Below are 14,933 nucleotides of genomic sequence, written 5' to 3'. Positions count from 1 at the left end.
AGGGAAAATACTTGCAAATAATATGTGATAAGAGTCTAGTATCCAGAATATATAAAGAACTCTTACAACTCAAAGACAAAAAGACATACATCCCAATTAAAAACTGGGCAAAAGACTTTAACAGTCATTTTTCCAAATGAGAAATACAAATGGGGGTGTGGAAGGGGAGGTAGATGGGAGAAAGGATTTAAATAATTTCTTCAATTAAAATAATTAATTAATTTATTTGTAAAAATAAATTAAAAAAGCTTATCAAGCTCTTAAAAAAAGATGAGTACAATAAAAAAATACAAATGGTTTAGAAGCACATGAAAAGATGCTCAATATTAGTCATCAGTGAAATGCAAATTAAAATCAATGAGTGACCAATTCATACCCCTAAGACAGCAATAATAATAATAATAATAATGATAAATGGAAAATAGTGAATATTGGGAAGGACATGGAGAAAGTGGAATCCTCATACATTGCTGGTAAACATGTAAAATATTTCATCTATTGTGGAAAAAGTTTGACAGTCCATTAAAAAGCTAATTATGAAATTACCATACTACCTAGCAATTCCACTCATAGATTTATAGCCAAAAGGATTGAAAACAGGTACTCAAACAAATATGTGTGCATTAATGGTCATTGCAGCACTATTTTCAAGAGCTTAATTTGTTTTAAAGTATTAAAGGAATATAACATTTTAGGAATATAACATTTTAATACTTTAGTTGTAAAGTGAAACTTACTAACTACAAGGATATAAAAAATAAAGTGAGGCTAGTGATAATTAATGAAACCTGAACTTATTTATCTTGCATTTGAGTGAGCATTACATAGAAGTAAGGGGCATCATATTTCTAAATTTTACATTTTCATTAAAAGATGCATTGCTTTGTGACAATACAGATATATTTCTTAACTGGCTTGTTGATCCAGTCAACATTACATTTTCTTGACTATTTTTCTAGGAGAAAAGAAAATGCTTGAAGGTACTGATGACCTCCTTTTCCTTTTATTCTCCCAATGTCAAGTTATTATTACTAAGTTTAAAATCACTTTTTGTAGTTACTACTTCAAAAATTTATTGGGGCAGCAAAACCTATTTTGCCTATATGCTTTTAGCTAGGCAGAAAGAAAGCTTGATGACTCGTAAACATAAAGAGAAATAAAGAAATAATTTAAAAGCATTGACAATCTAAAGACTATGAAAACATGATAGCACAAGAATTGAATTAAGATCAGCTCACTGGATAATGAACACAGATACCATCTATTTTCTCAATTAACTTTTACTTGGTGCTGCTGCACTAGGATAATGAATGTTATTGAACAACTATCTAATGCTGATTCCTTCTTCAAGGACAGAAAATCATTTACAGTTTTAATATGCTACCATGAGATAACTACCTTCCTTTATCAGAAAATGTGTTAAATGGTTTATGCAGGCAATCTAAAGTGGAATAATAAAGTTAATAAAAATTTTCCAAAAATTAACATAAAAACTTATTCTAAAACATAAACGTAAATTTAAAAAGTATAAAGCATCTTCCCAGTTTTCTTTTCAGCAGTCATTTTTTTTAATATTCCAGCATGCTGAATATTGTAGTACTTACTGCCTGCCTGTGAATTATTCCATTTTGAGAACAAATTATTGATTTATAACGAGAGATTGTAATGACTTTAGTGCTTCTATAAAACATTTTCTCATTGGCAATCTCTCATCAGAACAAATTTAACTTTATTTCAAATGCTGTAAAATGTAAATTTCTAATTTTACATATGATGTATTAGTTATAATTGATTGCCATGTCATGTGTTTTCTAAAGCATCAGATCATTGGCAATTTTAGGAATGATTTAACAACCTATCAAAAGTCAAAATGACCATTTTAATAGTGGTGTAGTTTTTTACTAAATTATCTTGAGATAATAAAAGTATTTTACATTTCAGACCCTTGAAATGCCTAATCAGAAAATCACAGGAATCTCTTTTTGTTTGTTTGTTTGTTTCTCATTGAATATCCCCTGGCCTAAAACATAAACTTGGAACATGACGTTAAAATAGTTCAGAGTTGTTTTCATCTACATACGTTTGCAGTGGATAAAATATTACTTCTTCATAAACTCAAATCATGTGAAATAGAGCATGATTTAAATTAAATAACAAATTAAATTAAATAACAATAACAAAATTTCCCTGGAAAGTACTTGACCATGACCCTTATTCCATATAAACTGCCAAACAATTTGGTTCTTTAGGAGACAATGCTATTAATAATGGATAAAAGATGACAATTAAATTAAGTGTCAAGAAATATTCAGTATTCTAGAGGATAATGCTCATGGGTTTATATAAATATGACAATATTTTTACTAAATGTCCTTTTAAGAAGTTAACTTCTCTTTTCATTTTTCATTTCTACACTTTCAATTACATGAGAATAGAGGCATAATTGGATGGTTGGTAACATGATTTTCCAAGGATAATTAATGAACCTGAGCTTATTGATTATCTTGCATTTGAGTGAGCATTTATAGGCATCGACTCCTGCTTAAAGGAAAGAACTGGTTGAAACCATGAGCAAAAAAGCTTTTTTAAAAATACAGTAACATTGCTGTTTTGTTAGAAACATTTCTATCATTTTAATACCCATGACACACTGAAGAAATTCATGTACATTTATTCACGTCAAAAGGAAAATTAATGTTGTTGAGCTTTTTATGAAGTATTATAAAACTCTCTACAATTAGCATTAATTAGTACTTTAAGCAGTGATTTCATCTTGAGGTTCAAAGAAATAAATGATTAAGCCATTTAAGTAGCCTCCATGCCAGGAGATTCAGATCACTGAATTAGGCTGAGTTTTTATCAGAAAAAATAATGAAGACTTGCCTTGACCCTGCTATGCTAAAATATATTACCTAATAGATAAATTAAAATTTGGTCCAACCTATTAAGAGTAATTTATTCATGTAGATAAAGTGGTTTATCAGAAAGCCCAAACAATTTTTGTATATTTTTTTTTTTTTCATAAACTTATCTTTCACTTGAGGAGGGAGAAAGAGAAAGTAAGGAATATAATCACTTTTAGCTTCAAATCTTCTATTTTTACTGATTTTTTTAATCTCTTAAGAGTTTTTTTATTGTTTTTCACAAAACTAAGCTTTTATTTGCTAGCTCATAACATTTTTTCAACCAAAATAAAATAGTGAGATAGCAGGTCTATAATCTAATGATTTCTTATATTGTTTTCAACCATTAAATTTTTTCAATTGTTTTAATTTGAATCTGTCACAACTTGTTCTTGAGGTTAAAATAAAATGGATAAAAATTCCTTTTGTTGTTTGTGGCTTCAGGATAAACTACCTCAGTTTATTTAGCCTGTTCATTTAAGACTCAGTTTAACTCATCACACTTATTCTAGTGCTCTAATTCAAACTCTACACATAAGGTGCAGAACAATAATAGCAAGAAAACCCTATTGTTTAGTGGAGCCTCATTTGATTCAAATGAAATTAATGTTGGCTGTGTATGGGGGTGAAAAGAACATTGACCTGGACATCAACTGACTCATCTTTTAAATTATGGAATAAAATAAACATAAAGTCTACAAGAAATAAGTGGTTTGGGTCTCAACCAAGCAAGTGCATATGAAAATATTTTATTAGTTATACTAGGTTATGAAAGCATTAAGTATATTATGTATATATGTTTATTATATGTATTATACACATATATGCCTACTATAAATGCATATTTTGATGTAGAATATGATAAGAAAATGTCAAGTAACATTGGAATATGTTGTAATGCCACTATATACCTTACACCCCAAAATATACCTCAAACTTTTACAAATTTTTATAGCAGAATCATTAGTTACTAGCTTACTAATCTTTTTCAATAACAGCTAATGCAGCAGAATAGAGAATCCTAAATAGTTAGTAATTTTTAGAAATTTAAACAAATATATAAAAACATGTATGTGTATTGGGAGGGGATGTATTTGGAAGCATATGTATGTAGCTTTATTGTAGAGGGAGTAACAAACTACACAATTTCAAATTAGAAGTCATAGTGAATAGTTAAGAAACTAATACTATGATAAAATAGTTAAGAAGCTAATTAATGTTAAATCATGGTCTATGTTTTTAAACTGTCAGTAATAATCAATGCTTTACTAATTCAGAACTCCCTGTGTTAGTTAAACTGGTATGTCCAAATATTTAGTATTTCATTTTTAGCAGAGGTCTTTCACAGAACATTACAACATACATGTTTCTTATAATTGTACTCATTTGCATATTTTGATATGTAATATCTGGAAAGGATAACACAAATAATCTGATTTTTCCCCTTCGGTCTTAAAAGCTTTGTTTTGAAATTAATCCTTAGTTATTAATTATAATGAAATAGCAAACTAAACTACTGAACATTAAACTGATGAAATCAACTAAAAAACTTTCTGGTTTTCACTCATTGACATTTTTATATATGTATATATTTGTTTTTATTTTTATCATAGCCAAATAATTAATTACCATAAATTATTTTAGTGCCATTTATTTTGAAAATCACTTTAAAATAGTATTTCTTATTTCAATTTTAAAATAGCTGAATTTTAAAATGTAAGGTTTTAATCATATAAAAGTGTTATGAGAAATATATATTAGTAATAAAGAAGAGCTATATAAAGAATGAGCCTTCTATAATTTACAAATCTATCTTTCATATATAAATAATCTTTCTGACATATATAAATACCAACATTATAAAACAATTTCATCAAAGTCAGTTTTAATAGACTGATTTCTTACATTGCTTTTCAAAGAGAGTAATGAAAAATAACTCCTAATAAATATTTTTCAAATCACACTTGGCCAGCATAATGTTTTTTATATCTGTATATTCTGACAGAAATAAAATCGACAGAAATAAAACTTCTCAATTTAGGTTATAAAAATTACTCTCAGAAATAGACATTAAAGAGTTCCAAAAATCTTAAAAATAGCTATCAAAACAGCAATCAGTCAAGCAAAACATATTCTTGTAAAAATCAGCTCATGAATACCATCTGCTTGGCAACAGGACCCTGGCTTAAACTCTAGAATAAAATGATTTTAATGAGAAGTCTGTCTGTTACTAAAAAAAAGCTCTTAACTTGTTCAATAAGTCTAAGGGTAGGACAAAGGAGCTTTACACTTAACAGCTCATGTATTTTTAAGACCTTATGAAAGTGATAAAATTTTAACATAGCCTATTTTAGCACAAAAAGTGTTGTGTATCATCATTAACAAAACGTACTATTTATGAAATATAGGCCTTTTTGATAGAGGAATAACTTTAAAATTTTATTATTTTTTTTAAGATAGTGAAATCTTGGAATAAATTAGATCCCTTCTAGCTCCAAACAAATTCTTCGAATTCACAAGGCTATTTCTTCCAATGAATAATGTCACTTTCTCCCCTGATTTTGTAAAGAACATGCTACATTAACTTTCCTTCCTGAAGTTATTGATCATCTGGGGTAATGATGTAATCAGTCTCATTGTGTAGAAGAAAGAAAAAGGGCATTTTGGTGCTCTAATTTATAAAAATTCTGTAGATGTGATGCTAGAGATAATTCTCAGGTACACATAAAAATACTGGACTGAAATATATTTGGAAAAGTGTAATGTCATCCATTCAGCAAAAGGAAGAAAAACATAGAGAAGAAAGTGACAGGAAAAACTGTAACACTGAACTACACAAAAAGTAGGGAGAAGAAAAGTAAGTTTTTATATATTTATTTTGTTGTTGTTGTTGTTTTTAAGCGTAAGTGCAAAATTAGTGAATTCCCCGACCCTCCAAAATTGAAAGCAGTTTGATGGATGAAAGAGATCTATTCACTTACTAATTTGTCAAATTAATTTATTGTTACAGAGAACCCTACTATGAATCAGGCTTCTTCCTAGGCTCTGGGGATATAGCAGTGAACATAATAAACAAAAAACCTCACCCATAGATTCTAGTGGGGAAGAAAGACAATAAATAAAATTACAAAGGACCTAATACAGTATTTTCGATGATGTTATGTGAAATGGAGAAAAATCAAGAAGGGCATAAAAATAAGGTATTTAGAAAGTGGGTGGTTCTCAATCGGTCAGCTAAGGAAGGACTCATTACCCAAAAGAGTAAATCTAAAATGGTTACAGAAAATTGGAATTTGAAATTTCTAGACAAGCAGAATTATATACTCCACAGAATATGAAAGTTATTAGGAGATTTGAGAATTATTTTTACCAAGCTACAAAGTAAAGCTCAGATTTAAGATTTTATATTCATATAAGGAAGCAGGATGTAACAAAAAAATAATTTGGTTACATAAATGTTGTAAAATATAAAATTTGGCTTTGAGGCTGTGACTTTGATATTACAATAAAGGGGTCTGGAAAATTAATAGAACTCACCTCTTACAGACATTGGGGAATATTACATAACTCAATAAAATGATCTCAGATAACTCCCTGCTCCAGGTATGCCCACTGTGTATATTATTTTATAATTTTCTGTTAATTAGTACTAATTTGAATCAATTGAATGTATAAGATATCTTAGGAGTAGCATGGACTCAAATGTCAGTGATACACTAATTAGACAATATATACCCCATATACCCCTGCTTTGGAATTTCTGTGTCAAAGATGTGACCAAAGTTCTGTGACAAACATTCTACAGGCGTTAAAGGATCTCATGCCACATAGTTGAATTTCTGTAGAGTGAGAATGGAATAAAATTTAAATCCATTCCAAATGTTCCAAATTGCAGAATTAAGACAAATGTTTTGAAACTCCAGGAAAGGAGTTTCATAAAGAAAAAGAATTTGTAATAATTAAAGCTCTCCATAAAAGCTTGTGAGATAGTTACTAAGAACAAAAAAAATGTGTAGGAAAATAGAGACAAAAACAAATTAAAAACAGTCCACGTTTGCCTATGAACAAACAAAAAATGCAATATAGTGCTTCGATAGGTATTATGGATTGAATTGTATCTCTAACCTCCCTGCCAAAAAAATAAAAAAAGAAGATACATTGGAGTCCTAATCCATAGTACTTCCAAACATAAAATCATTTAGACACAAGGTCTTTACAGAGGTAATCAAGGTCATGTCATTAGTGTGGGACCTAATCAATAGAACTGTTGTATAAAGAGGGGGGATTTGGACAGTGAGACAGATACACAGAGAGAGAAGACAATATGAAGAGACACAGGGAAACTGTCATCTGAAAGACAAAGAATGCTAGAGCCAGCAGAAACTAGGAGAGATGCCTGCAACAGCCCTCAGAAGGGCCAGCCCTGCTGCTACTTTGATTTTGGACTTCTAGCCTCTAGAATTGTGACAATTGATTTCTGTTGTTTAAGCCACCCAGTTCATGTTACTTGGTTAGGAAAGACTTAACAAACTAATACAATTTGTGGGCAAGAAGAACAAAATGATCCCAGTGGTAAGTTAGACATAATGCCTCCTCTCTGGTTCATCCTACATCTTTAGAGTTTACTAGAGTGTCTAGAAAAGAGCAATGAATGAATCAGATAATGAGTGAATGCAAACAATAAATTTTGAAATGAATAAACCTAATTGAGAGGAATTTAAATGAGAATTTTGGGTAGAGCAGAGAAAATGACAATATAAAAAGACACCAAGCATGGTACTGAAGCAGTAAGAAAAAATTTTTTTAATAAGTGTCAGAAGAGACTAATAAAGAATAAGAACTGTAAAGTGCAGCATCTAACATTCTAATTCTGACCAGGTTTTTAGTTTATTAAGGAACCATGATAAAGACACTAGCCTACTCTGGGCTTTGTTCCTCATCTGTATGGTGGCTGGACTATCTTAATAGCTAAATATCCTTCAGCTTGTGTTCAGTGTCTTATATGTCTATACAAAATATAAGCAAAGTAGAATTGACACTTAAAGCAAAGGAAATATCAATTTAGATGATCAAAAGGATGGGTTAGATTGTAGTAATTAAAAGGTAAGTAGCCAGAGTCTTTTAAAGACCAGATTTTATGGGTCTTTGTTAAGAAATTTCTAATATATTCTGAATTTGATGAAAATCTGCTGTAGAGTTTAAGCATTGGAGTGCATGATATATAATCTGGCATACATTTGAGAAAACCACGCTAGAAATAGTTTAAAGAACTGACTGCAAGAAAGGCAAGAGCATAGGGAGTTTAGGGGCTAGTGCACAGTGGAAGTAAAAAATGACAGTGGCTTTGGTTTAGGCTCCCTGTGGCCAAGGGAAATAAATCCAAACTCTAACTTGGGAAACTAGATCCCCTGTGACCTGTTCTTTACTTGCTTTTCCAGTTTCATTTACAGTAAACTTTTTTCTCTTCTTCTGCTTTATGTCTGCTCATCAGTCTGAACCTTCACACATTCTGTTCCTTCTATTTAGGACGACCTCCATTTTTCTCTTCATAGTGCAACAGAGGCCTCACATTCACATTTCAGAACCTTCTCTTAGAAACATTTCCTGACATTTCGAGGAAGAGGAGATCTTAACTGCAGAATCTCATATAATGTAAAACTTATCTTTCATGCTGTATTATAAGTGTTCAATGCCAATTGAATGGTGGGATTTATTTTCAGCTTTATTAGTCTGAGAAAATTATCAACATGTTTACTACTGAGCTAGAGTTTATAAATTAAAGTCACTATGAATATCACTTGGAAGATTATTCTTTTCAGTACAACTAATAGTAATCCATGCTTATAATTAAGACAGTTTAAAACAGATTCAAACCATGTCTTGAAATTTGCAAAAAAAAACAAAACCAAAACAAAAAACAACAAATTATAAAATTGATGTTTTAGAATCAGAGTATCTAAAAAATGGTAAAAACTTTGCCTGTATTGAAATGGCCTACCTCATGTGTGTGCAATACAACAGTATCTTTGAATTTGTATACAATTATTCCATATTGAAACAATTAGAAAAAGGAACTACTGAACTGTGCTCAAAGGCTCAATATACCTAAGATTTTTCAGGCTCAGAGTATTATTTGGTAATTCTACTCAACTCTTTTTATGATTTGACAGTTAATCATTGTTGATACAATGAGTAACATAATCCATATAACCCACTGTATCTTTCATTTCATACTTCCAAATCTAAAGTGAATATTATGAGGAAAAAAATATCGACAACTTGAATCTCTTTTATAACTGAATATGTTTGAATTGTGGGTATAGGGACATATAGTAAGTAAATGATGAATCCATCAACTGGAAAAGTCTATTCTTTCTATTTACAGAAGCCTTGAATATTACTTTAAAATGCTATAAAAAACACATTTTCAAAGTTTCCCAAGTAATTCTTCAGGTGAATTTATAGCTCATAGCTGTAAAAATACCAATGTAGTATAACTGAGTTAAAAACCACTTCTCACAATAGATTTAAGTCTAGAAACAAAGCTATGCATAAAATAATTCTCTAAAAATTGAATAAAATCTTAATATACCAGTGGTTCCCTGACTTAACAGTTATGACCTCTATCCCCCATGAAAAGTTTTACTTTATAGGATATACTGTTTGAGAAAGTACATAATAACAAAATGTCACTATGAAACTAGGAAACTTAGATGTGAATTTGTAATTAATATTTCTATTGATATGTCTATATACCTATAAATAGACTTATAGTCAGTCATATGTAATGGCATATTTTTCAGCCCGCAGCCAATGTTTAACATAGATGAGTCAGTGGAAATATAGCAATGTCTCAGAAAAACCTATTTAGAAGCTTCAGGGTTTGAAGACCTAGAGTTCAGAAACCAGTATATTAGAACTTTTAATTTGAACATAAATCTTGTTTTAAATTGAACTATCATCTTTATCAATAAACTTCTAAAGAGATATATTAGACTTTCTTAAGTAGACTGCACCTGCTTTTATAGATGATTATTCTTATTCTCAGCTATAGATCTTCACAAATGTGTCCAACATATCTGTATATGTTTTTTTCCCCTTGAAGCATACTTATATATTTCTAAATAATGAATAACTATTAATCTCAATTATTCAAAGAAACATAAAAATTATTTTTGCTTGTGTAAGCATCAGGACTATGGCTTACCTAAGGTTAGATTAAGAAAGTTGCCAGAAACAAAATAAGCATGAATGAACTATGAAGATTATATTATGAATTCATTTACCTACTGTAGAAATGCTCTTTTTGAGCAGGAAGTGTCCTAAGCCCTTTTATGAAAACATTCTGGCTGAGGGAAAAAGAGAACTACTTAGATGATCTCTAAGGACCATCCCACTAAGAACTCCAGTATCCATAGGTCTAAATTTATGGTCTTCCTTTGACTTATCTGTTTATATTCAATGTTTATTCCATTATTGAATATGAATATTATATTCACTGAAACTATAGTCTAAAATTGACACATGGGGGATTTCAAGATTCAAGCAAAACTTGCAATTTCATTGTCATAAAATAATAAACTTCCTTCTGATTTTGCCTTGCAGATTTTTTTTGTGTGTGTGGTATTTTTAAGGGAATGTATACATTTCTATTCCCCACCCCCAAACTAAGAATTAAATTATCCTCACTGATATTTAGTATTAAGTTTCTAAGGTACCACGAGCTTTATTGCTTTCTAAAGTCTGCAAACACATGGTTAACATCAATTCATCCAGTGTCTTCTAACTGAAAAGAATCACTCTTACCGTGTAGCCCTCGGTATACTGAAAAGGAGCCCTGGAACTTTCGTCTGCTGTTGGACTCAGAGGCTTGGGGTCCGACATGGACCGCTGCATCATCTTGGCTGTCTTAGGACTCGCTGGGGGAACTTTAGCCATATCTGGATGCAGTACTTTCTGTGGACTTATATCATCAGGGAGGGGTTTTTCATAAGGTACAAAGGCTGATTCTAAGGCTTTGCCTGGTGAAAGTGGTGAGATGGGTGAATAAAGGACTTTTGGAGATTTGGGTGGGGAAGGAGCCAGCTGTAGTGTGGAATCTGCTCGAAGGTGAGATGAATAACCGATCTCTAAAGGTGTTGGGCGTTTCTTGTCTTTGGGTGGAGATGTGGCACTCAGATATTGAGGACTCTGTGTGTCTGAATCTGCTTCTGTTTGACATCCTAAACTGCCCCCTTTGTAAGTCTTTTCGGGTGCTGAAATGTGTTTAATTATTTCTACCTTGGCATCCACGCGTGCCCGAATTGAAGGCGTTCGTATGGTTCCAACTGGTTCAGTTTGCACAGATATCTCTGCTACTGTTTGAACTGCTATACTGGAGACTTTGGAAAGGGGTTTGGTCTTCTCAGCCTCTGTAGTGCTGTCACCGTATTTTGCTACACGAGCCTTTCTCCTCGATCTAGTAGGCATGTCCCATTCATCCTGATCTTCATCATCAGTTTGGACACTTGTATCAACACTCTTTTTAGTTCTCCTTCTCCTACTCACGTAACTCCGATCTGTTGCATCTTCATCGTCAGTCTGTACACCACTGTCAACTATCTTTTTAAAAGAGCGGGGATCATCTGCCATATTTTCCCCTATCTCATCGTACTGTCCACGGACTTTAGCTCCAGAACTTCTTTTTTTGGGTTGTTTTTCATCTTTTACAACAACGTCTGTTAAAGGTATTTCTGAAACAGTACTCAGGATGCCAGGTGGGGCAATATACTGAGTAACACCATCAGACTGAACTGTGTACCATCCTTGGCTTTGTGGTATTTCAATCGCCACAACGGCTGATGCTGTGGTGGTTGTATCTTCGGTTGCCCAAAACTGACCACCTTCTGGGGCACCATACTGACCTTCCAACATTGCCTGCTCTGTAGTGGTTTGTGGGGAAGCAGTTCCTGAAGGATCATAGTTATACTGATAGATCTGGCGAATCTTCTGCTCCTCGAGCTGCTGGTGAAGCTGTTGCTGCAGCTGTTGGATCTGCTCTAGCTGTAACTGTTGCTGAGCTAATGTCTCCTGCCTCATTATGAACTGGGCTTGACGCTCTTCTTCTTGCTGATAGAGAAGGTGCTGCTTCATAGACTGCAGTTCCTCCAGCTTTTTCTGAACCATGATCTTTTCCTGTTCTCGGAACCTTTGTATTTCTTGGCGTTCCCACTCTAATTCCTCAGCAAAACGCTGTTGCTTAATTTTCTCCAGTTCCAAGAGTTCACGCTCCAAGTCTAGCTGCTGTTGTTGTTTATCTTCTTCAGGGACAATTAAAATGGCACTTTCATCTCCCACTTCAGAAAACACTTCAGATGCTGTGGTTAAAGTGGGAACTGAGTCTATTGTCTCAGCAGTAAGAGTTTCCATGGTAATAGTTTGCAAACTGGCACTGATATCAATACCAGTTACTACAATGTCTGTTTCAGATGCACCTGTTGTTAGGAAATATGATCTAGGCATTGGCTGGCTCTGGTGCAGGGCGGATAATGAAGTCATTGCATCGGTTGTGTGCACACCGGACAAATCTCTCACTGTGGTGCTGAAAATGGAGCCAGGTTGAGTGGTGATAGCAAATGTGGAGGGAATTGGAGTTGCCACTGAAGAATAGACAACACCATTAGATGACCTCAAAACACTCCCCACACCATACTGGGATCCTGGAGGCGGAGTCATTCTTGTTGTGGAATACTGTGGGGTACTAATCCCCACTCCTGAAATGACTTGTCGTGTTTCTGGATATGGACCTGTAGTCTTGCTTGAATAATCCATTACCTCACCTGAAATACAGGGTACAGTTATAGTCCAGTTCCCAGAAGGAATGATGCTTTGGGGTTTGAAAGTACTTTCAATCTTGATGAAAATAATGAATGGGACTGCATGCAAATCCACAGGTTAACCTAATTAGATGCGGAATAAAAGCAATGTTGAACATGCAGGCACATGCAGGCGGCTTTGGGCAGAATGAATTTAAAAAATGAAGTATAAAAGCGCACATGTACTCCAAAATATGTTGCTAAAACATCCAAAGAAAGAGAAAAAGTAACAAAATGGAAAAGGGACGTTTCATCCTGAAATGAGATGAGGAACACCAAAATGATATTTCAAGGAAAGGTCGGCTGGCACATCATACTGACCTGTAGTAATTCTCCCTGAAGTTAGATCTACTGCTGCATCAGTTTCTCCAGAATAATCAAAAGCATTCTTACTTTTATAGAAAAAATGTCCAGCTTCTGCTAGATTAGTGTCAGACATGGAAGGTTTCATTCCCCCAATCCCTCTATAACCATATGGCCCTGATCGAGCGTACTGATAGTGGTCATCCCTATAACCAAAACGGTCCTCAGGAAGAGTAGTTGCAGGCTGCTGTGCTGTGCAGCTCCTTCCAAAAGGTAACTTATAAACCATATCACAGCACACAGCTCTTCTTCCTGCAGTCAGATCAACAGGTTTCTCATCATCTTCTATTATTTTGGTCACCACACCTGAAGCAGATTCATCCATTGTTACAACAGTTCTGTGAGACTTTGTTGTACTGAGATCCACTACTTCCCCATCAGTGATCCCCTGGGATGTGGTGCTATCAGTCCATCCATTCGTGACACCAACAGGAGGTGCAGTAACAGGCTTTGTAGTAGCCAGTGTCACTGCGTGTGCTGAAGTACCTAAAGATAAGTTTATTGGTGCTTCCTGCCTACCCGTAGGAAAGGCCTGGCCACTTGGTGTCCTGTATGCGGGCTCAGTATGCCTTGATGTAGTAAGCTGAAGTGGTGTTGTTGTTGCATGTTCTATACCCACTAGACTTTCTGTGCCTGTGGTGTGACTTGCACTAGTTGTGCACGTGACAACAGTCATTGTCTCAGTGACCAGGGATATTGGAGTCACTACTGATGAAGTTGCACTGAGATTTATAATAGTGGGTTGGACAGCACTGATTTGTCTCCCATAAGCTTCACTTGTTGTGGTTGGCCTTTTCACATCCATTGTAGAAGCAGAAAGATCCATACATTTTTCAGTTACTTTAACTTCCACTTTTGGTATTGTACGCAAATCAATGGCATCACCAGCAAGTTGCAACTTTCCATTTTCTTTATGCTGATACTTCTCTAAATGTAGGCTATCTAAAGCAAGAGGCTCTGGAGGAATTGTTATAGAGATGCTGCTGAGACCAACACTAGGGACTGTACTTCTGGCTGCTGAAACCTCAGCCTTAGAAACTTCGGTTGTGAGAAACTGCATAACTGAAGTTGGGGCTGCTTCAAATGAAGATAGTGTTGTGAAAGGGATAGCAGAGAATGTTTCCAAAGCTCCTGAGATGTACAGGCTCTGTTCTGTTGAACGTGAAATTTCTGCAGCTGTCAGAGAAGGAACTACAGAAAACACTGGTTCAATGGATATCAGATCTTGAGAAGGTGATCCCAGGGGCCAACTGGTAATTGCTTCACTAGCCGAAGAATCTGTTGGAGTCCCAGGTTCAGATGGCAATGTGATAACCACGTAGGTTTCCATGAGGGATTTGGAAAATCTTGGTGAGGACTTGTTAGAGTGAGGAGAAAGTGGGGAGGTAGGGGAAGGCAATTTATAATCTGCTGAAGTGACTAAATTTAATGTCATATTTGAAGTTAAAGGTAGACCTGTTGGCTTAGGGTGTGTTTCTGTTGGCTTTTGTGTAGTTACTGGAAACTGAGGAACTGCTGGTTTAGGGGCAATGGGAGGTTTGCTTGGCTCAGGTCTATGTGTAAATACAAGTCCAGATGGAATTGAAGATGGCTTAGGAGGAACAGGAGGTGGTGCAGTGGTACATATTTTTGTTACAGGTAACCCATTACTCCTTGGAACACCTGTGGTCTCTACAGTGGTAACAGTGTCAACTAGAGGTGTAGCTACAGTAGTTAGAGTCACTGGAGCTGTAATGCTTAACTTTTTTTTAGGATGAATGGCTGGTTTAGGTGAAGTTGGTGGAGGAAGTGGTGGGGGAGGAGGTGGAGGAGG

The 14,933-nt window shown here is 34.2% G+C and overlaps 1 protein-coding gene across 1 annotated transcript in view; it reads right to left on the bottom strand.

Moving 5' to 3' along the window:
* Positions 1–14,933, bottom strand: part of PCLO (piccolo presynaptic cytomatrix protein) — a 368,833-nt gene that overhangs the window by 168,903 nt on the left and 184,997 nt on the right. The window contains exons 5-6 of the mRNA XM_023533486.1: positions 13,079–14,933; positions 10,710–12,721 (exon numbers count right to left, since the gene is read on the bottom strand). The exon at positions 13,079–14,933 is cut by the window's right edge and continues 3,246 nt beyond it. Of these exons, the coding sequence (XP_023389254.1) occupies positions 10,710–12,721; positions 13,079–14,933 (3,867 nt within the window). The remainder of the gene's footprint in view (positions 1–10,709; positions 12,722–13,078) is intronic.

This window comes from Pteropus vampyrus, unplaced genomic scaffold (assembly GCF_000151845.1).
Source record: "Pteropus vampyrus isolate Shadow unplaced genomic scaffold, Pvam_2.0 Scaffold4, whole genome shotgun sequence".
Taxonomy (NCBI): domain Eukaryota; kingdom Metazoa; phylum Chordata; class Mammalia; order Chiroptera; family Pteropodidae; genus Pteropus; species Pteropus vampyrus.
The sequence above is the reverse complement of the archived record's forward strand: the minus strand, read 5'-3'. Positions and strand labels throughout refer to the sequence as shown.